The 14,472-nt window shown below is 44.7% G+C and overlaps 1 protein-coding gene across 1 annotated transcript; it reads left to right on the top strand.

Moving 5' to 3' along the window:
* The first annotated feature begins 4,354 nt into the window (after positions 1–4,354).
* On the top strand, positions 4,355–8,313 carry lbx2 (ladybird homeobox 2). The gene is made up of 2 exons (XM_052038846.1): positions 4,355–5,144; positions 7,392–8,313. Exons 1-2 carry the CDS (start codon positions 4,811–4,813, stop codon positions 7,859–7,861), a joined length of 804 nt encoding a protein of 267 aa, XP_051894806.1. The 5' UTR covers positions 4,355–4,810; the 3' UTR covers positions 7,862–8,313.
* The last annotated feature ends 6,159 nt before the right edge of the window (positions 8,314–14,472 follow it).

A 14,472-nucleotide genomic window follows, 5' to 3' on the forward strand; every position in this document is an offset into this window, starting at 1 on the left:
ATTTCAGTGTTTTGGGCTCGCCCACCTTTACCGCAGTACACTCGCAGGGGATGGGGTATTTTTAAATCAGTTATATAAACGTGTTTATTCCTGCTATTAGAAACCTGTTGTTGATAGAATTAACACGCCCGTTAAAATCTCCTCATTGCTATTACAGCCGTGAAATCCTAGCTTTTAAATACACACCAGCCAAGAACAACATCGCGTATTGTAAAGGAAAAACAATCCCCAAATTTAACAACAAACTTATAAAATCTCCAAAACAAGTTGAGGGATGGGGGAAGAAACATCGAAGGCACACAGGCTATTAACCCTATCACCACCAAACACAAGGCATCGTAACACACAGGGAAGAAACAAGAAAAAAGTGTCGACTTTTAAAATGACAAATTCCTGATGATGGATCAACCAGCATGTGAAACAATTCAGAGGTTAGATTTCATGCGGGCGCAACTAAACGGTGTTCCGTTATTTCTCTCAGGATGTCCATTTCCAGTTAGTCCACTTCACCCCCGATACACAGGCGGTGAATTTATTTTCGGACCTTAAAACTGAGGAAGATTAAAGAGAAACAAGGTGGAAAACACTCGGATTATCCCTCCCCCGTCTCTCAACCGGTACATTCGAGTGCCTGAGTCGCATTCATTAATCCCTTGCAAATATTATTTTCAACCTCCCAGATCAAGTCGTATCATTTTTATTCGAAGTTCATTGTCTGCAGTTTGATTTTTGCACTCGTTGTAATAAACGATACAGGGGAAAATATTTAAGAATGCTTTGAAATGTGTTTTTATTTTGTGTTAAAACTAGGGGAACAAATCGGAAGCGTTCTCAAAATAAACCCTGCTCGTCGTGAATGTGGACAATGTTTAAACAAGATACACTCGGCGACTGGATATTACAGAACATCTCTCTTTCACAGCTCGGTTCCACGCCACTCGAGCCTCTATAAAGCTCTTATCGTGTTTACTGACAACTGTAAAGAATTTCATAGTTTACGAATTGGTTGAAATTAGCTAGATTTTTTCCACTATGCGTTTATTTAGTTTAAATGGTGCCCAGCACTTGCTAAATCTCTCTGCCAGCTTCCATGAAATTATGACAAATTTATACCATCTGACTTAGCGATGTCTGTGATACTTGGTGACACACTTTGTTGGAGAGAGTGTGGAGGGATCCAAAGAGCGTTATATTGTAAATGTCGCTTTACCTCATCCGCCCCACACTCTTGTGTGAAAGCAGAATTGTTTTTATTGGGGAAAGAAGTACAATATCTTGGTTTGCTAATTCATTTTAATTTAGAAATCATAATTTTCATTCCACTTTCAAAGGAGAACACCTACCAGCGCCTCTCGTCCGACTGAATGCGTTTCTCTTGTTTTAAGACGGTTCCTTGGATAGTTATACGGCGAAGCAAGCGTAGGATTCGAGTTTTTTTCCTTTGCCTTTCAGTCGCGGGGAATGAGGAAAAAGAAAGGCCATTTGGCTTTAGAGCAAGTAACACACATCTGGCCGGGCGTATAGGTGGGGTATAACAGTCCACTATTAAGAAGCCCGGTGATCTATCACAAGAGTCTATTTGGAACCTCACTTGTAAATAGCCCGTTAGCCGAGTGTAATCCAAAACGCGTAAGGGTCGTGTTTCCCCAGTAATGATTTCCATGTTGTCCGGGAGGTTTATGGCGAGCTTTGGATGTCGAGAAACAGAGGTAAATCTGGAAAGTATAAAAACCTTTGTTCCTAATCTGGTCCCACACTTCATGATAGGCTTGTAAAAGTTTCTTTTCCCCTTTGCGTTTGCTACTATGGCTTGTAAATAAAGTTCCTAATTGGAACAAGGGCAACGGAGAGGCGATTTATTTTTTTTCACTGGTGTTAGAAATTTGTTCTCAATCGAGTTTCAAATTTAACGAGAGCGCGGTTTCTTTTCTGAACGGGAGCCTGATAGATGCTCAATGCGAACGTGTGGCTGGCAAGTCTGACATTCGAGGGTATTTTGGGGGTGTTCAATCCCCCACCCTCCGCACATCCCCACCCCACCACAGCCCATCTGTTTATTAGCCGAACTGTCGCAAGGTGAAGTGGCCGAGGATTCGAGATCCGACCCTGGGTATCTGTAGAACAAGATTCGGTCTTCAATAAATAACCTCGAATCGCTAGAAACACTTGCTCGTTGAGAAATTAAAGAGTACGGCAGAAATTGCACACACGCACACACACACACACACACACACAAATAAACATAACTCCGCTTAAATAATAAATCCTTAACATCAAAAATCAAGCTTAAAATCAATGTTCGAAATAAACTCAATTGCCTCTTTCGTTTTACTCTCAATGTAGGCTGCACCTGCGCGCACACACAATGATGTGCTAATAATCCTTCCAGATAAGAAATATTTACACACACAATTTATACATGTGCCATATATATATGCATGTAAGATATACGTCCGCTTTTAATACATACAAACATTATACAAACGTGTATCTACAAAGGGAGAGAATGCATAACAACGAATTTTATTGATAGGAATTTTCTCAACACCGCTTTCAAACGAATACAGCTTGATTTAGCGTGCGATTTTGACAGAATTGGAGGCCTTCAGATTTTATCTCAGGTATTCGCGTCTCTCGTCGGCCTCGCAGTCCAGAATGAACCTCATTGTAACCGCAGCCCGTTTCGCTCTCCCGCTGTCTGTAACCGGGCAAGATTTCACTTCGCTCATCGCCTGTTGGAGGTTATTCTAAATCGTGTTCAAGTCGTTTATTTACAATGCAGCCCCGAAATAATCTACTGGGATAAATATCTCCGGTTTTACTCACTGTCGCCCTGAATCTTATTTTGGGCAGATTTGCTTGAAATTTCACTTGATGCCGCGGGGTTAAATTTCGCTCTAAAATGAGAATGATTCGGTTAAACGATCGCCAATCGGGATTTTCTTTTCTTAAGAAGCTTTTCTGCCGATTTGGAAGGTCTGAATTCACCTTCTAGTTCCCACAAGTTGTCTTTGTATAGAGTCATAAATACAATCTGTATCCAGTTTAAAAAAATAAAATTATACTGCGGTAGCCCTGGGGGACGTGAATTTGATTTACTACCTACCTTTCTGCAAACGATTTAAGTTTGCAAACTTTTGAATAAGATTTCGACAAATATAATCGATTCGTCTAAGAATACGAATTTCCAAAGCAATTGGGGAGAGGGATTTTTTAGCGTTAAAATACGTGTAATTTAACATCTATTTGATGAAGATTTAAAAGTTCACTGATAGCCCGGGTCCTCTGGCTATGATCACCCTGCTGTGACGTCAGTGAAGCCAAGAACGTCAAAATGAACGTGGGACCCCCCCCCCCCCCCCCAGGTCAACCTCTGCCCCAGTCCCAGGTACTGGTCCCCACCATCTGCCCCTCGCCCTTTCCCAACCTTCTCACCTATTTAACACTCCGTCCCCACCTGCGTCTCTTCCTCAGGAACCCATCCCAACCCCTTCCCACTTCACTCAGACCCAACATCTCCCCGTTCCTTCTCCCCACTGCCACCCATTCACCGCTACCCCGCTCCCACTCACACCCTCCAACCATGCCCCAGCCATCCGGCCCTTCCATTACACTCTAGCCACCATTCAACAACATGTAACTGGGAGATGGAGGGAAAACCGGCTCCTCTAACCCCCTCTCCCCCTCACTCACACAAACACACACACACACACATAAATACACACAACACACAAACACACACATAAATACACACACACAAACATACACACACAAATACAGACATACACACAAACATACATAAACACATACAACACACACATAAATACACACACAAACATACACACAAACATACACACAAACACACACATAAACACACACACATAAACACACACAACACACAAACACACACATAAATACACACACACAAACATACACACAAACACACACATAAACACACACACATAAACACACACAACACACAAACACACACATAAATACAGACACACAAACATACACACACAAATACAGACATACACACAAACATACATAAACACACACAACACACGCACATAAACGCAAACAAACGCAGGCACACACACGTACATACACGCAGACACACACACACACACACACACACACACACACACACACCAGAAGCAGCATAGTATTACCACACATGCAAGCGGGGAAGAGGAGAGAGAGAGAGAGAGAGAGAGAGCAAAAGTTTGCTAACACTGGTTTAACTCCTCCCATTGCTGTCCACAATTAATTAATCTAACTGGACCCCTTTAAGAAGTCTTTCCGCTGACCAATCGCTCCGTGCCTACTCCGATAATTGATCTCCGTCCAATCAACGATTGCGAGTTAGCGGCCCGGTTTTGGAGTCTAACTTGGTATCTTGAATTCGGGGTCCTTTTCTTTTCAAAGAAGGGCCGATCTGCCGAACGGGCGGGGGGAGAGAAAGAGACACTGAGCAGTTTCAGAGAGAGAGAGAGAGAGAGAGAAAGGATTTCCCCTCCCCATGAGGAACTGGCTCGTTTACAGAGAGAGAGGGAGAGGAGAGGAGAGGGAGGCAGTTTGGTAAACAGGAGCTTTAGGTCGGTGTTATTCTATCTTTCAGGGCCAGAATGAAATCCGGTGGCTTCAATGTTCGAGACTAATTCAGTTCTGCGTTGGTGAACGTCACTGAGGTTTCTGCGCCCCCAAAGCCTTCGGTTGTTGGAGGACACAATAACGGGGAGACTTTTTTTAAAAAAATATATAGAAATACTTTTTAACCATTGAAGAGCCCTGTCTCCTCGGCCCGAGAATGACTACAGGAGTGAATCTGAAATCGAGTCCCGCTCTGCAAGCGAGGTTCGAGGAGCGGAGACGGCGCAGTCCTTTGGATCACTTCCCGCCCCCGGCGAACTCTAATAAGCCCCTCACTCCGTTTAGCATCGAAGATATCCTGAGCAAGCCCTCGGTGAAAAAAAACTCGCACCTCTGTCCGTCTGGCCGCTCGGGGCCGGCCGAGAAAGTATCCGGCGCCGGCTCCACACGGAACGGGCTCCCTCCTCAGACCTCACCGCTCTGCGCCCTCGAAGAACTCGCCAGCAAAACCTTCAAAGGTCTGGAACTGAGTGTGATACAGGCAGCCGAAGGTATGTCGACAATATATCTGTGTGTACTGTTCAACTGGAACGCAGAATCTAAAATTGTTATTTAAAGTCATTTTAATAGTAAATTCTGCAACAATTTGATGTCACTAAGAAATTGTCCAGAATCCAGTCAAATAGTTTTGATTACCGCAATCATATTGGGCACAATATCCCAAAATAAGTTAAGGCAAGATATTTATTTGTTAGTCACGAGCTTTTTCAAAAACTGGTGTCGAATTGTAAAATACCCAAGTCCAAAATTATTAGTTTCCAGCCCTGTTCGTGCAAGGATTTATTTAGCGTTGGCAACTAGTTAGTTTCTTTTTTCTTAATCGGTAGCAATTGTCACGTTTTAACCAGGCAGCTCGATCTATCCTGCATCAAATAATTGCACGCTTCAAAAAAAAACTCCATTAAAAAGTAGTTCAATGTTTTCGGAATTATTCCAGTTGAAATTACTTTACATTAGTAATATATAATGGGATTACAGAGGAATTATACTGGTAGTTTATAAAACTGTGTTCCCTTGTGTTGGAATTAACACTTAAATGTGCTTCTGGCTGAAAGATGTTTGAACATCTCAAATGCCAAACTCATCTCTCAGCGCTTGAAGTATTACGATTTAACCGTGCCTTAATAACGATTAATAACGTGATAAACTCCACTGTGGACCTATGAAGACAAAATTCATCTATGTCCACGAGGATATTTTCTCTCAATTTTAACGTAAGAAATATATTTCAAAGGCAAGCTTTTGTTCCGAATCAAGGTTTGATGCAATAATGTCCCTAAATCGGCATTTAAATATAAAAGAGGGATATAATTTAGGCAGTTTTCAGCAGCGCACATTACCCCCGTGTTAGTGGGGTGGTGAGCGTCGGGCTGGAATATAAACACATTCTAACTAATATTTTGTTGACATTTTATGCTCCGTGACTGCAGCTGATATCAAACATGTGTGCGGGAGGCGCCGGTGTTTCCCAGCGTGCTGGGAAACAATGTTTGATTTCTGTTTCGGCACACCGTGTTTGGGCCGCGTCCTTTTAACTGAAGGGAAAAAGAGACTCCCGAGAACAAGAAAAAAAAAGCCCCATTTGTGGGGAGAGCCGCGGCGAATAATGTTTGCCCTCACGAGGGGAGTCTTGTTCACGGGACTGAAAAGAGGCTAAAAATATTATTTGGATATGTTTTTTTTAAATGTAAGTGGAACTTAACTCAGTTTAACGGCGGTAGAATGAGGTCTACCTCGATTCTGGAATCAGACTGAGCCATACCAAACCCCAAATATTTTTTTTAACTGTTCTTTCGTTTCGGTTGAGTCACGTCGATTAGAGCATTTAAACAATACTTCTTATTACAGAAACATTTGTCACAATTAAAGGCACCGGTACAGCCGCGCGCTTTCCCCCTCCGTGTTATGCGTTGTACATATTTGTGGTTCGTGTCCTCTGATGTGTAATTATGGCATCACTTCAGGTGTTAAGTAATAGTGTTTACATAGATATGTAATTAATATATACTTTCTTGTGAGCTGTCATGAAGTACCTAGTATGTAAATCGCCCCCTAAATACTTTTACAGGCGCTTCAATCCACGCTTGCACACACATACACACAATATAAATTTTATAAAATATATTTGCCCAAACCTATCGGCTTTTATATCCGCTGATAGTGTAGGCGCACAGGTGTGCAATTTGCACTATTTGTAGCATTGGTGTACACTGTTATAATCCATATAAACTAAATGGTTATATAATGTCAATGTTTATACGACATACACAGATCTATCGCTGGATGTAAAACACAAATTCTCTGCAGACACACAGACAACGTTCCTGAATGTTCGTACCCGACACGGTAGGATTTAGACCGAAATAAAACCTTTCATATTTAAGCTCCCACTTAAAACAAAGGAAACAGCGTTGACATTGTCAGTAGACGATTTTATCTGACGTGATGTTATCAGCTATTTGGTTGGGGCTGAGTTATGGCGGTACAAAAAGAGAGCAGCAAAAGATGACAAATAGACAACACATAACGGTGTCAAATATATATATATAAACCCAAACTGAATTGTCTATAAGTATATAGAAATAAAAACAGTATTTGTTTTCTGGTTGTGTCGGTAAGTAAATTCCTTTGCATTTTCCCCTAGCACTTTTGTCTGGCGTTTGTTTGTCATGTTACTGTTTGCAATCAGAAAATATTGAGTCTGCATGTCCTGCTTTCTCTCGCTCTTTATTTCCAAGGCCGAGATCACGTAACCACATTTGGTCAAAGGCAAACCTCGAAAAAGAGACGGAAGTCGCGCACCGCTTTCACGAACCACCAGATTTACGAGTTGGAAAAGAGATTCCTTTACCAAAAGTACTTATCTCCCGCCGACAGAGATCAAATAGCTCAGCAACTGGGTCTGACCAACGCTCAGGTAATAACGTGGTTCCAGAACCGGAGGGCCAAACTCAAGCGCGACCTGGAGGAGATGAAAGCGGACGTTGAGTCCCTCAAAAAACTACCGCCGCAGCAGTTGGAGAAGCTTGTTCACATGGAGGAGTTCCCGGAGGAAGGCGCCGGCTCCAAGGCCGACTCCTCGGACCTATCCCCCAAACTCTCCCCGGTGTCCGGACTTGGGCCCTTTCCCAGCTCGCCCCAATGCTCCTCGAGAGACCAGACTACGGACGAATTCTCTGAAGACGAGGAAATAGACGTGGACGATTGACTTGAGATCTATCTATATATATATATATTTAAGATTATATAAAGGCGTGAGAAACTGGGTTAACTCTCCGAAGCGGAACAAACTCTGCAGACGAAGAAACGGTTGGAATTTAAGCGCATCCTTTCTTAAGACAAACATTTTCAATCTTTTTAAAACAAAAACTTCTTAAAGTCCAAGTTAACCTTGGGATCTCTGCACGTTCTCGATTATCCAAAGGAACTGATATATATAATGGGACAATTCTTCCCTCTTGTATGTAAGAACCTTTATCGGTTTTATTTGTTTTCGGGCAATTGAGTGCAATTTTAAACACATATTAATTATGCCTTTTTATTTCTTTTTTTTAAATTGTTCGTTTAATTTGACCCACTTGGTTACAGATTCCCGGTGACTACCCACCGAGGTAGTTCCTGTGACCCGGACGTTCGGGTAGCTCCGGTGCTAGGACTAATTCTGCCGGTAAACATACTTTCCAGAATGGGTGGCAATGTGAATTGAAAAATGAGAATTTGTAATGCAAAAAAAGAGAAACTTTTTCTCCCCCAAAAGAAGTTGCTGCTTTTATAAGGTCCCGTTTTCTCTCTGCACCACAAAACCCCGCCAATCACTTAAGTTATTGAAGCATTATTGAACTGTCGGTGGGGACCGGCGGGGGCCTTGTGGCTGTGTGTATATTTTGAATAAATTCAGAAGAGACGAATTATTGTAGGAAATATGTGCTGGCCGATTTTTATTATATCCAATACATGTATTGCGCAGAGATAATGATTGTAAACCGGCGCAAGCGATGACTGTGGGATTGAACTCTACATTCCAAAGCTCGGCAGACACATAATGGGGGCTTGCTTTACACGCCCGGAATGGCTTGCTTTCACTCTGTGATAGAGAATGGACCAGCCACCGTTCAAATCTCAGCCGCATCAACGACCAAAAAGTTAGACGATGGCCGATTGTTGGGCCGCGGGCTCGTGGCGGGATCTTGCTGTGCAGAGGGTTGTGTGTGAGGGGGTGGGCGAGGGAGGGGGTTGAGTCTCCCCCTCTGCAGCTTAACCCGTGATCAGCCCACGACCCGGCTACAGTGGAGGCGCCAGTAATATGCCCAGCTTGGAGTGAGCAGGTCTACATTCATTCTCGGGGAAGGAGCGAGTCACTTTGCAAAAGGTAACAGGGAGTCTGTCCCCGCTGACGCACGGGTGAGACCGTTAAGGGCGTTTCACGGACAGACGAATGGATATTGTCCGAGGAGGGATCCTTCGCCCTCCATCTCCCGCTGACCCAGACTGTCAGCAGTTCCTCCAACCACACCGCACCAGAGGCTGGAACACTCTACCAAAGTAGCCTGTTCCGTCACTGAGTGTCTCTCTCTCACACACACACACGCACACACACACGAATGAAGATGTACATGAAGAGGCAAAGGATCGACCATGATCTTATTGAAAGGCGGGAACAGACGCGAGAGGCCGAGTGGCCTTCATCACATTTTTGTGGGCGTTCGGCCCATTATTCCAATGCTGGGTCTTTGACGAAACCATATTTGTACTAGAATCTATGATGCCTCTCTCTTCCTCTCTAACAAGTTCTCGTTCTCAAAGTTCCCAGTGAATCTGCTTTCATCGGTTTGAAGGCAGTGGGTTCAGATCACAACCCCTCGGTAGATATGGCATTGGCGCTGTATTTCCTGGGTATAGCACACATTAGACGAAGAGTCCTGAGTCCCGGTCAGGCTCAGCGACCCTCACATCACATTGGAGAGCAGAATGGTATAAGTACTCTCCCAAAACAAACGTCTCCTATATCATAACGTTGTCTAACACACAACGCAGTCTGGACAGGGCCGGTTGCGTTGGTAGGGAACGCCTGCGGGCTAGTGTTTCCAAAACAACAGGAATTAATATTTAATTAGTCGATGTACTTTTATATATATGTGGATACTCGGGGAAAGAGTGAGCGGGCTGGTGATAGAATAACATATGTTTTGTATATTCTACACGGAAAGGGGGGAAATGGCCATTGTAAAAAATTAGCAAGGCACAGTTTGAAAGTCCGTTCCGCCACATTATCAAAAAATAGTTCAGAGATTAGTCAAGGCAGATAACAGTTGAGCCAAATGAAGGGAAAGAAAAAACAAATTGCCAAAAATCGATTTAACTTTTGCGTTGGGGACGGATCTCCGCCAAGAGAGAGAGGCTTCCAAATCGTGTGATTTAATTCACGGTCGCAGGGATTGGGGAATGGGTTTCTTTAGAAGTAGTCACTACACACACACACACACACACTCAGAGGGGACATCGCTTGAAAACAGCCCGGCGCCATATGTTCACTACACTTCGCTAACACAACTCCGAATCAATTTTGATGGATTTTGTGTGACCCGCCTCCTTGGTCGTTTAACAGTTTCTTTACAACTAAACGGTAATCCCGGAATCCCATCTATCGAGCATCTGTGGCCCCTCTTGTTTCCTCTGAAAGGCAGTCGGATAAAACTGCCCATGAATAACAAATTGATTAGCTGGGGGGTTATAGCACTGAATAAATTCGCGAGCGTGTGGACGAAGAGGAGAAATGCCTCTTGAACGTTTTAAAGCTGCCTCTTAATTTTCGTTCCTTGCATCTCGACTGAGAGTTTCTTCTCTCTCTCCCAAGAAGAACTTTATTTGTGCTTAAAATATAGAGTTCAGATTTGTTGTTCCAATAAATGAAGACATTCACAAGCAGTGAAAATGACAGGCTGTCTCGCTGTTCTGCAGAGGCAGGCGCGCACACACACACACAAAGTTACACCGGTCAGTTGCTTCATGTAGAATTGTCTCAAGTAACACATTGTTTAATGCCGATGTTCAACCTTCTCTATGAAATACTTTTCTCGCTGATTTTAGGCCGAAATTCTACGCTTATTTCTCGCACTCGCCTGCGCCTCGTTTCGTAGTTGGCTATTTCACGGTTTATATTTTATTTCTTAAAGGCTTCAATTTCAAGTCAATGTTTCAGTGAGAAATGTGTGTTGGAACGAAGCGTTTCCGTCTCTGCCGTCCAACTGCAGCGGGAGAATGGAGTCGCTGAGCCAACCCATTGTTAATGCATCGTACTCGGGGTAATCAGTCAGTAGTTGATTAAACTGCGCGCTCACCGATATGCCCAGTGCTGTCTCCATTGCCATGTCCACAGTATAAAGTGTTAGTAGAATTGCGGGCAGATTCCTGGTGTGTGTATGTGTGTGTGTGTGTGTGTGTGTGTGTGTGTGTGTGTGTGAATGTGTGTGTGTGTGTGTGAATGTGTGTGTTATATATTTGTGTGTGTGTATGAATGTCTGTGTGTGTGTGAATATGTGTGTGTGTGTTTGTGGTTATATTGTGTGTTCTCGTGTGTATGTGTATTTGTGTCTTGTATGTGTATCTGTGTGTGTGTATGAATGTCTGTGTGTGTGAATATGTGTGTGTTTGTGGTTATATGCGTGTTTGTGTGTGTTCTCCCGTGCATGTGTATTTGTGTGTGTGTGTGTGTTTGTGTGTGTGTGTGTTTGTGTGCTTTTGTCTGTGTGTGGTTGTATGTGTATCTGTGTGTATGGTTATGTGTATTTGTGTCTGTGCTCGTGTGTGTATGTGTAGTTATGTGTGTGTATGTTTCTATGCTTGTACGTGTGCGCGGTTGTACGTGTGTCTGTGCGATGTGTATTTGTGTGCGGTTGTATGTGCATGTCGTCCGTGTATCTATGTGTGTGCACGTGTGGTTGTCTGTGTATTTGTGTGTGCATGTGCATCTGTGTTCATTGGGTGGGAGAGGGCCAGGAGTTCGGGGGGGGGGGGGGGAGGGGAGGGGAGGGGAACCGATGTACAAGTTGCGGGTACTATCCGTAAACGTTATCAGACTCAGGTGGCACAGAAGGAGCCCTCTCGTCACTCTCCCTCGAACCTTGTAATGTTCCCCGAGTACTTCCCCAGTTGCACTCCGATAACTCCCAATGAATGTACCTCAGTTCAGGCGGCTCGTTTGAGAGCAAGAAACCTCGCAAGAAATAAATCTCCCAATTCCCTATTTTGGATTTGCTTGGAGTTTCTGAAATCTGTGATCACCGATCCCTATCCCAGTGGGAAAAAAACGCTCTCCATTTACTGTATCCAACTCCCTCACTACTTCGAATCTCTTAAATCTCCTCCACTCTATCTGTCTAGAGGACGCGAGGACAAAGGCTGCGATTAGGCCCCTGAAGTCTGATTTCCGAACAAGTCCTCAGCAAGAAACCTGGTTTGGGACCTGACAGTCCAAAACTTGATTGTCTTAGTCCCAGATTTGGAACTATAAATTGGATAGGGGAGAGGAGAGATGGGTTAATTCTGTTGAAGGAACTCGCAGCTCTGTGTAAATGGTAGAGAGGACAAGAATTTATGTTGAATCCTAGAGTCATAGAGCACGGAAAACTCGTCTGTGGCGAGCAAATTGCCTACCTGAGCTAATCCCAATTCCCGTTTGGCCCAGATCTCTTCAAACCTTTCCTTATCCATATATGTGTCTAAATGCCTTTTAACCGTTGTTATTGTACCTGCCTCAACCACTTGCTCTGGCAGCTGGTTCCATATATCCACCACCCTCTTGTGTGAAGAAGTTGCCCTTCAGGTCCCCTTTAAATCTCCCCCCCCCCCCCCACATTAAACAGATGCCCTCTAGTTTTAGATGCCCTCTAGTTTCCCCTGCCCTGGGGAAAAACTTATCTATGATTTTATAAACCTCTATAAGGTGAGGATAATTATACATATTACTCAATAATTGAGTGGGCGCGGATTTGACGGGCCGAACAGACCATTGTCTAATTCTATCCTGTGAGCTGCGATCTGTGCGAACGGCGGTATCAGATCCAATTTCCCACGGGATTTGTAGAAACGTTTGGAGGTGAGGGTTGTTGGATATGGGGGTGGGGCTGGGACAAATTTTAAATTCTTTCAAAGAGCTAGCACGGGCACGGAGGGGCCGAATGGTAAGGTACAGCAACATACCCTTCGGTCCACCATGTCAGTGCTGACTAGCGAGCCCCCATCTGCGGTAATGGAGACGCAAGAGAGATTGCAGATGCTGAAGTCTGGAGCAACACGCACAGAAAGCTGGAGGAACCCAGCCGGTCGGGCAGCATCTGTGGAGGGGAATGGACAGTCGACGTTTGGGGTCGGGACCCATCTGGCCTCGACCCGAAACGTCGAGCGCACATTTCCCTCCCTAGATGCTGCCCGACCCGCTGAGACCCTCCAGTCTGTGTGTGTGTGTGTGTGTGTGTGTGTGGCCCATTTACCAGCACTTTTTTTCTCTGTGATTCAAGTGCTGATCTGAATACTTCTTAAGTGTTGTGAGACTTTCTGCCACCATGTCCCGCTCGGGCAGTGCGAATCCCATCTAACCCTAGCACTCCCGGTGTGTAAAAAAAATCCCTTCAAGTCCTTTCTAAATTCACCATTTACCCTCCTGTTTAGACACCCCTACCATGGGAAAAAATAATCTCACCGTCTACTCTATTTCCCTCCCTCATACCTCGTACATGGAGGGTACCTCTGTCAGGCCACCTGAGAACGCCCCCCTTCTCTCTGTCTCGGTGAGAGTGATGACCAAGTGGGGAACAGAGTGATCCTGAGCAACCCCCCAGCGTGAGCCCCTGCCGCTCGCTCCTCTCTGCCCAAACGTTTCACCGCCGCGTCTTCATCCGTGCAGAGGTCCGGCCACAGACGCATTTGTTGGGGCCTCTCTCGCAGGGAAAGACCCCAACGAACGCCCCCAGCCAGAGTTCCCAGCGGGACCCGAGTTTGACAGGAATCAGACCTTCAAGTCTCGTTTGAGATGATATCGGTGGGATGTGCGGATCTCGGTTTATTCCGGCTGTGCAGGGGTTTTCCCTCGCAATCTGTGCCTCTCGCTCGCTCTCTCCGCTCTCTCTCTCTCACACACACACACTTTCACACACCGACACAGTTTCACATACACACACACTCAGACTCCCTCTCTCACACACACTCAACTCTCTCTCTTACACAAGCTCTCACAAAGTCTCACACATGCAAAATCTCTCACGCACACAAACTCTCTCTCTCTCACACATTCAAACTCTCTCACGCAAAAACTCTTGCTCACACACGGTCAAACTCTTTCTCACACATTCAAATTCTCTCTCACACACGACCAAACTTTCCCTCCCTCTCTCTCTTTCTCTCACAAACTATCTCTCTTGGATACACATTCAAACTCTCTCTCTCGCACACACACACACACACACACACACACACACACACACACACACACACACACACACACACACACACACACACATGCAGTGAAATGTTACACAGAAGCCATCGCACACATACACACTCACACACCCAAGAACACAGCAGAGGGATATTCACAATAGTTCACGCTCACACCCACACACTTGCTGACCAGATACCCTCCCCTGTGCCTCCAACTACCCCGCCGTTTTACAGCAATGTTCGGGGCCTTCCAGATGTTCCTCCAATTCAGAAACCTCTATGGGTCAAATTAATCTGCCAACTCTCTTGGCTTCACATTCCAAAACCCCTTAAAGGTAACAATGTGGTTCACCACCACCTCCTCAGGGGTAAATAGCGACGGGC

The sequence above is a fragment of the Pristis pectinata genome, chromosome 2 (genome assembly GCF_009764475.1).
Source record: "Pristis pectinata isolate sPriPec2 chromosome 2, sPriPec2.1.pri, whole genome shotgun sequence".
NCBI classification, from domain to species: domain Eukaryota; kingdom Metazoa; phylum Chordata; class Chondrichthyes; order Rhinopristiformes; family Pristidae; genus Pristis; species Pristis pectinata.

Bases quoted from the DNA above. Each gene is read 5' to 3' on its own strand.
- lbx2 (XM_052038846.1), top strand. From the start codon at position 4,811: ATGACTACAGGAGTGAATCTGAAATCGAGTCCCGCTCTGCAAGCGAGG. The intron at 5,145-7,391 runs GTATGTCGACAA...TTTATTTCCAAG, and splicing joins TGTGATACAGGCAGCCGAAG to GCCGAGATCACGTAACCACA.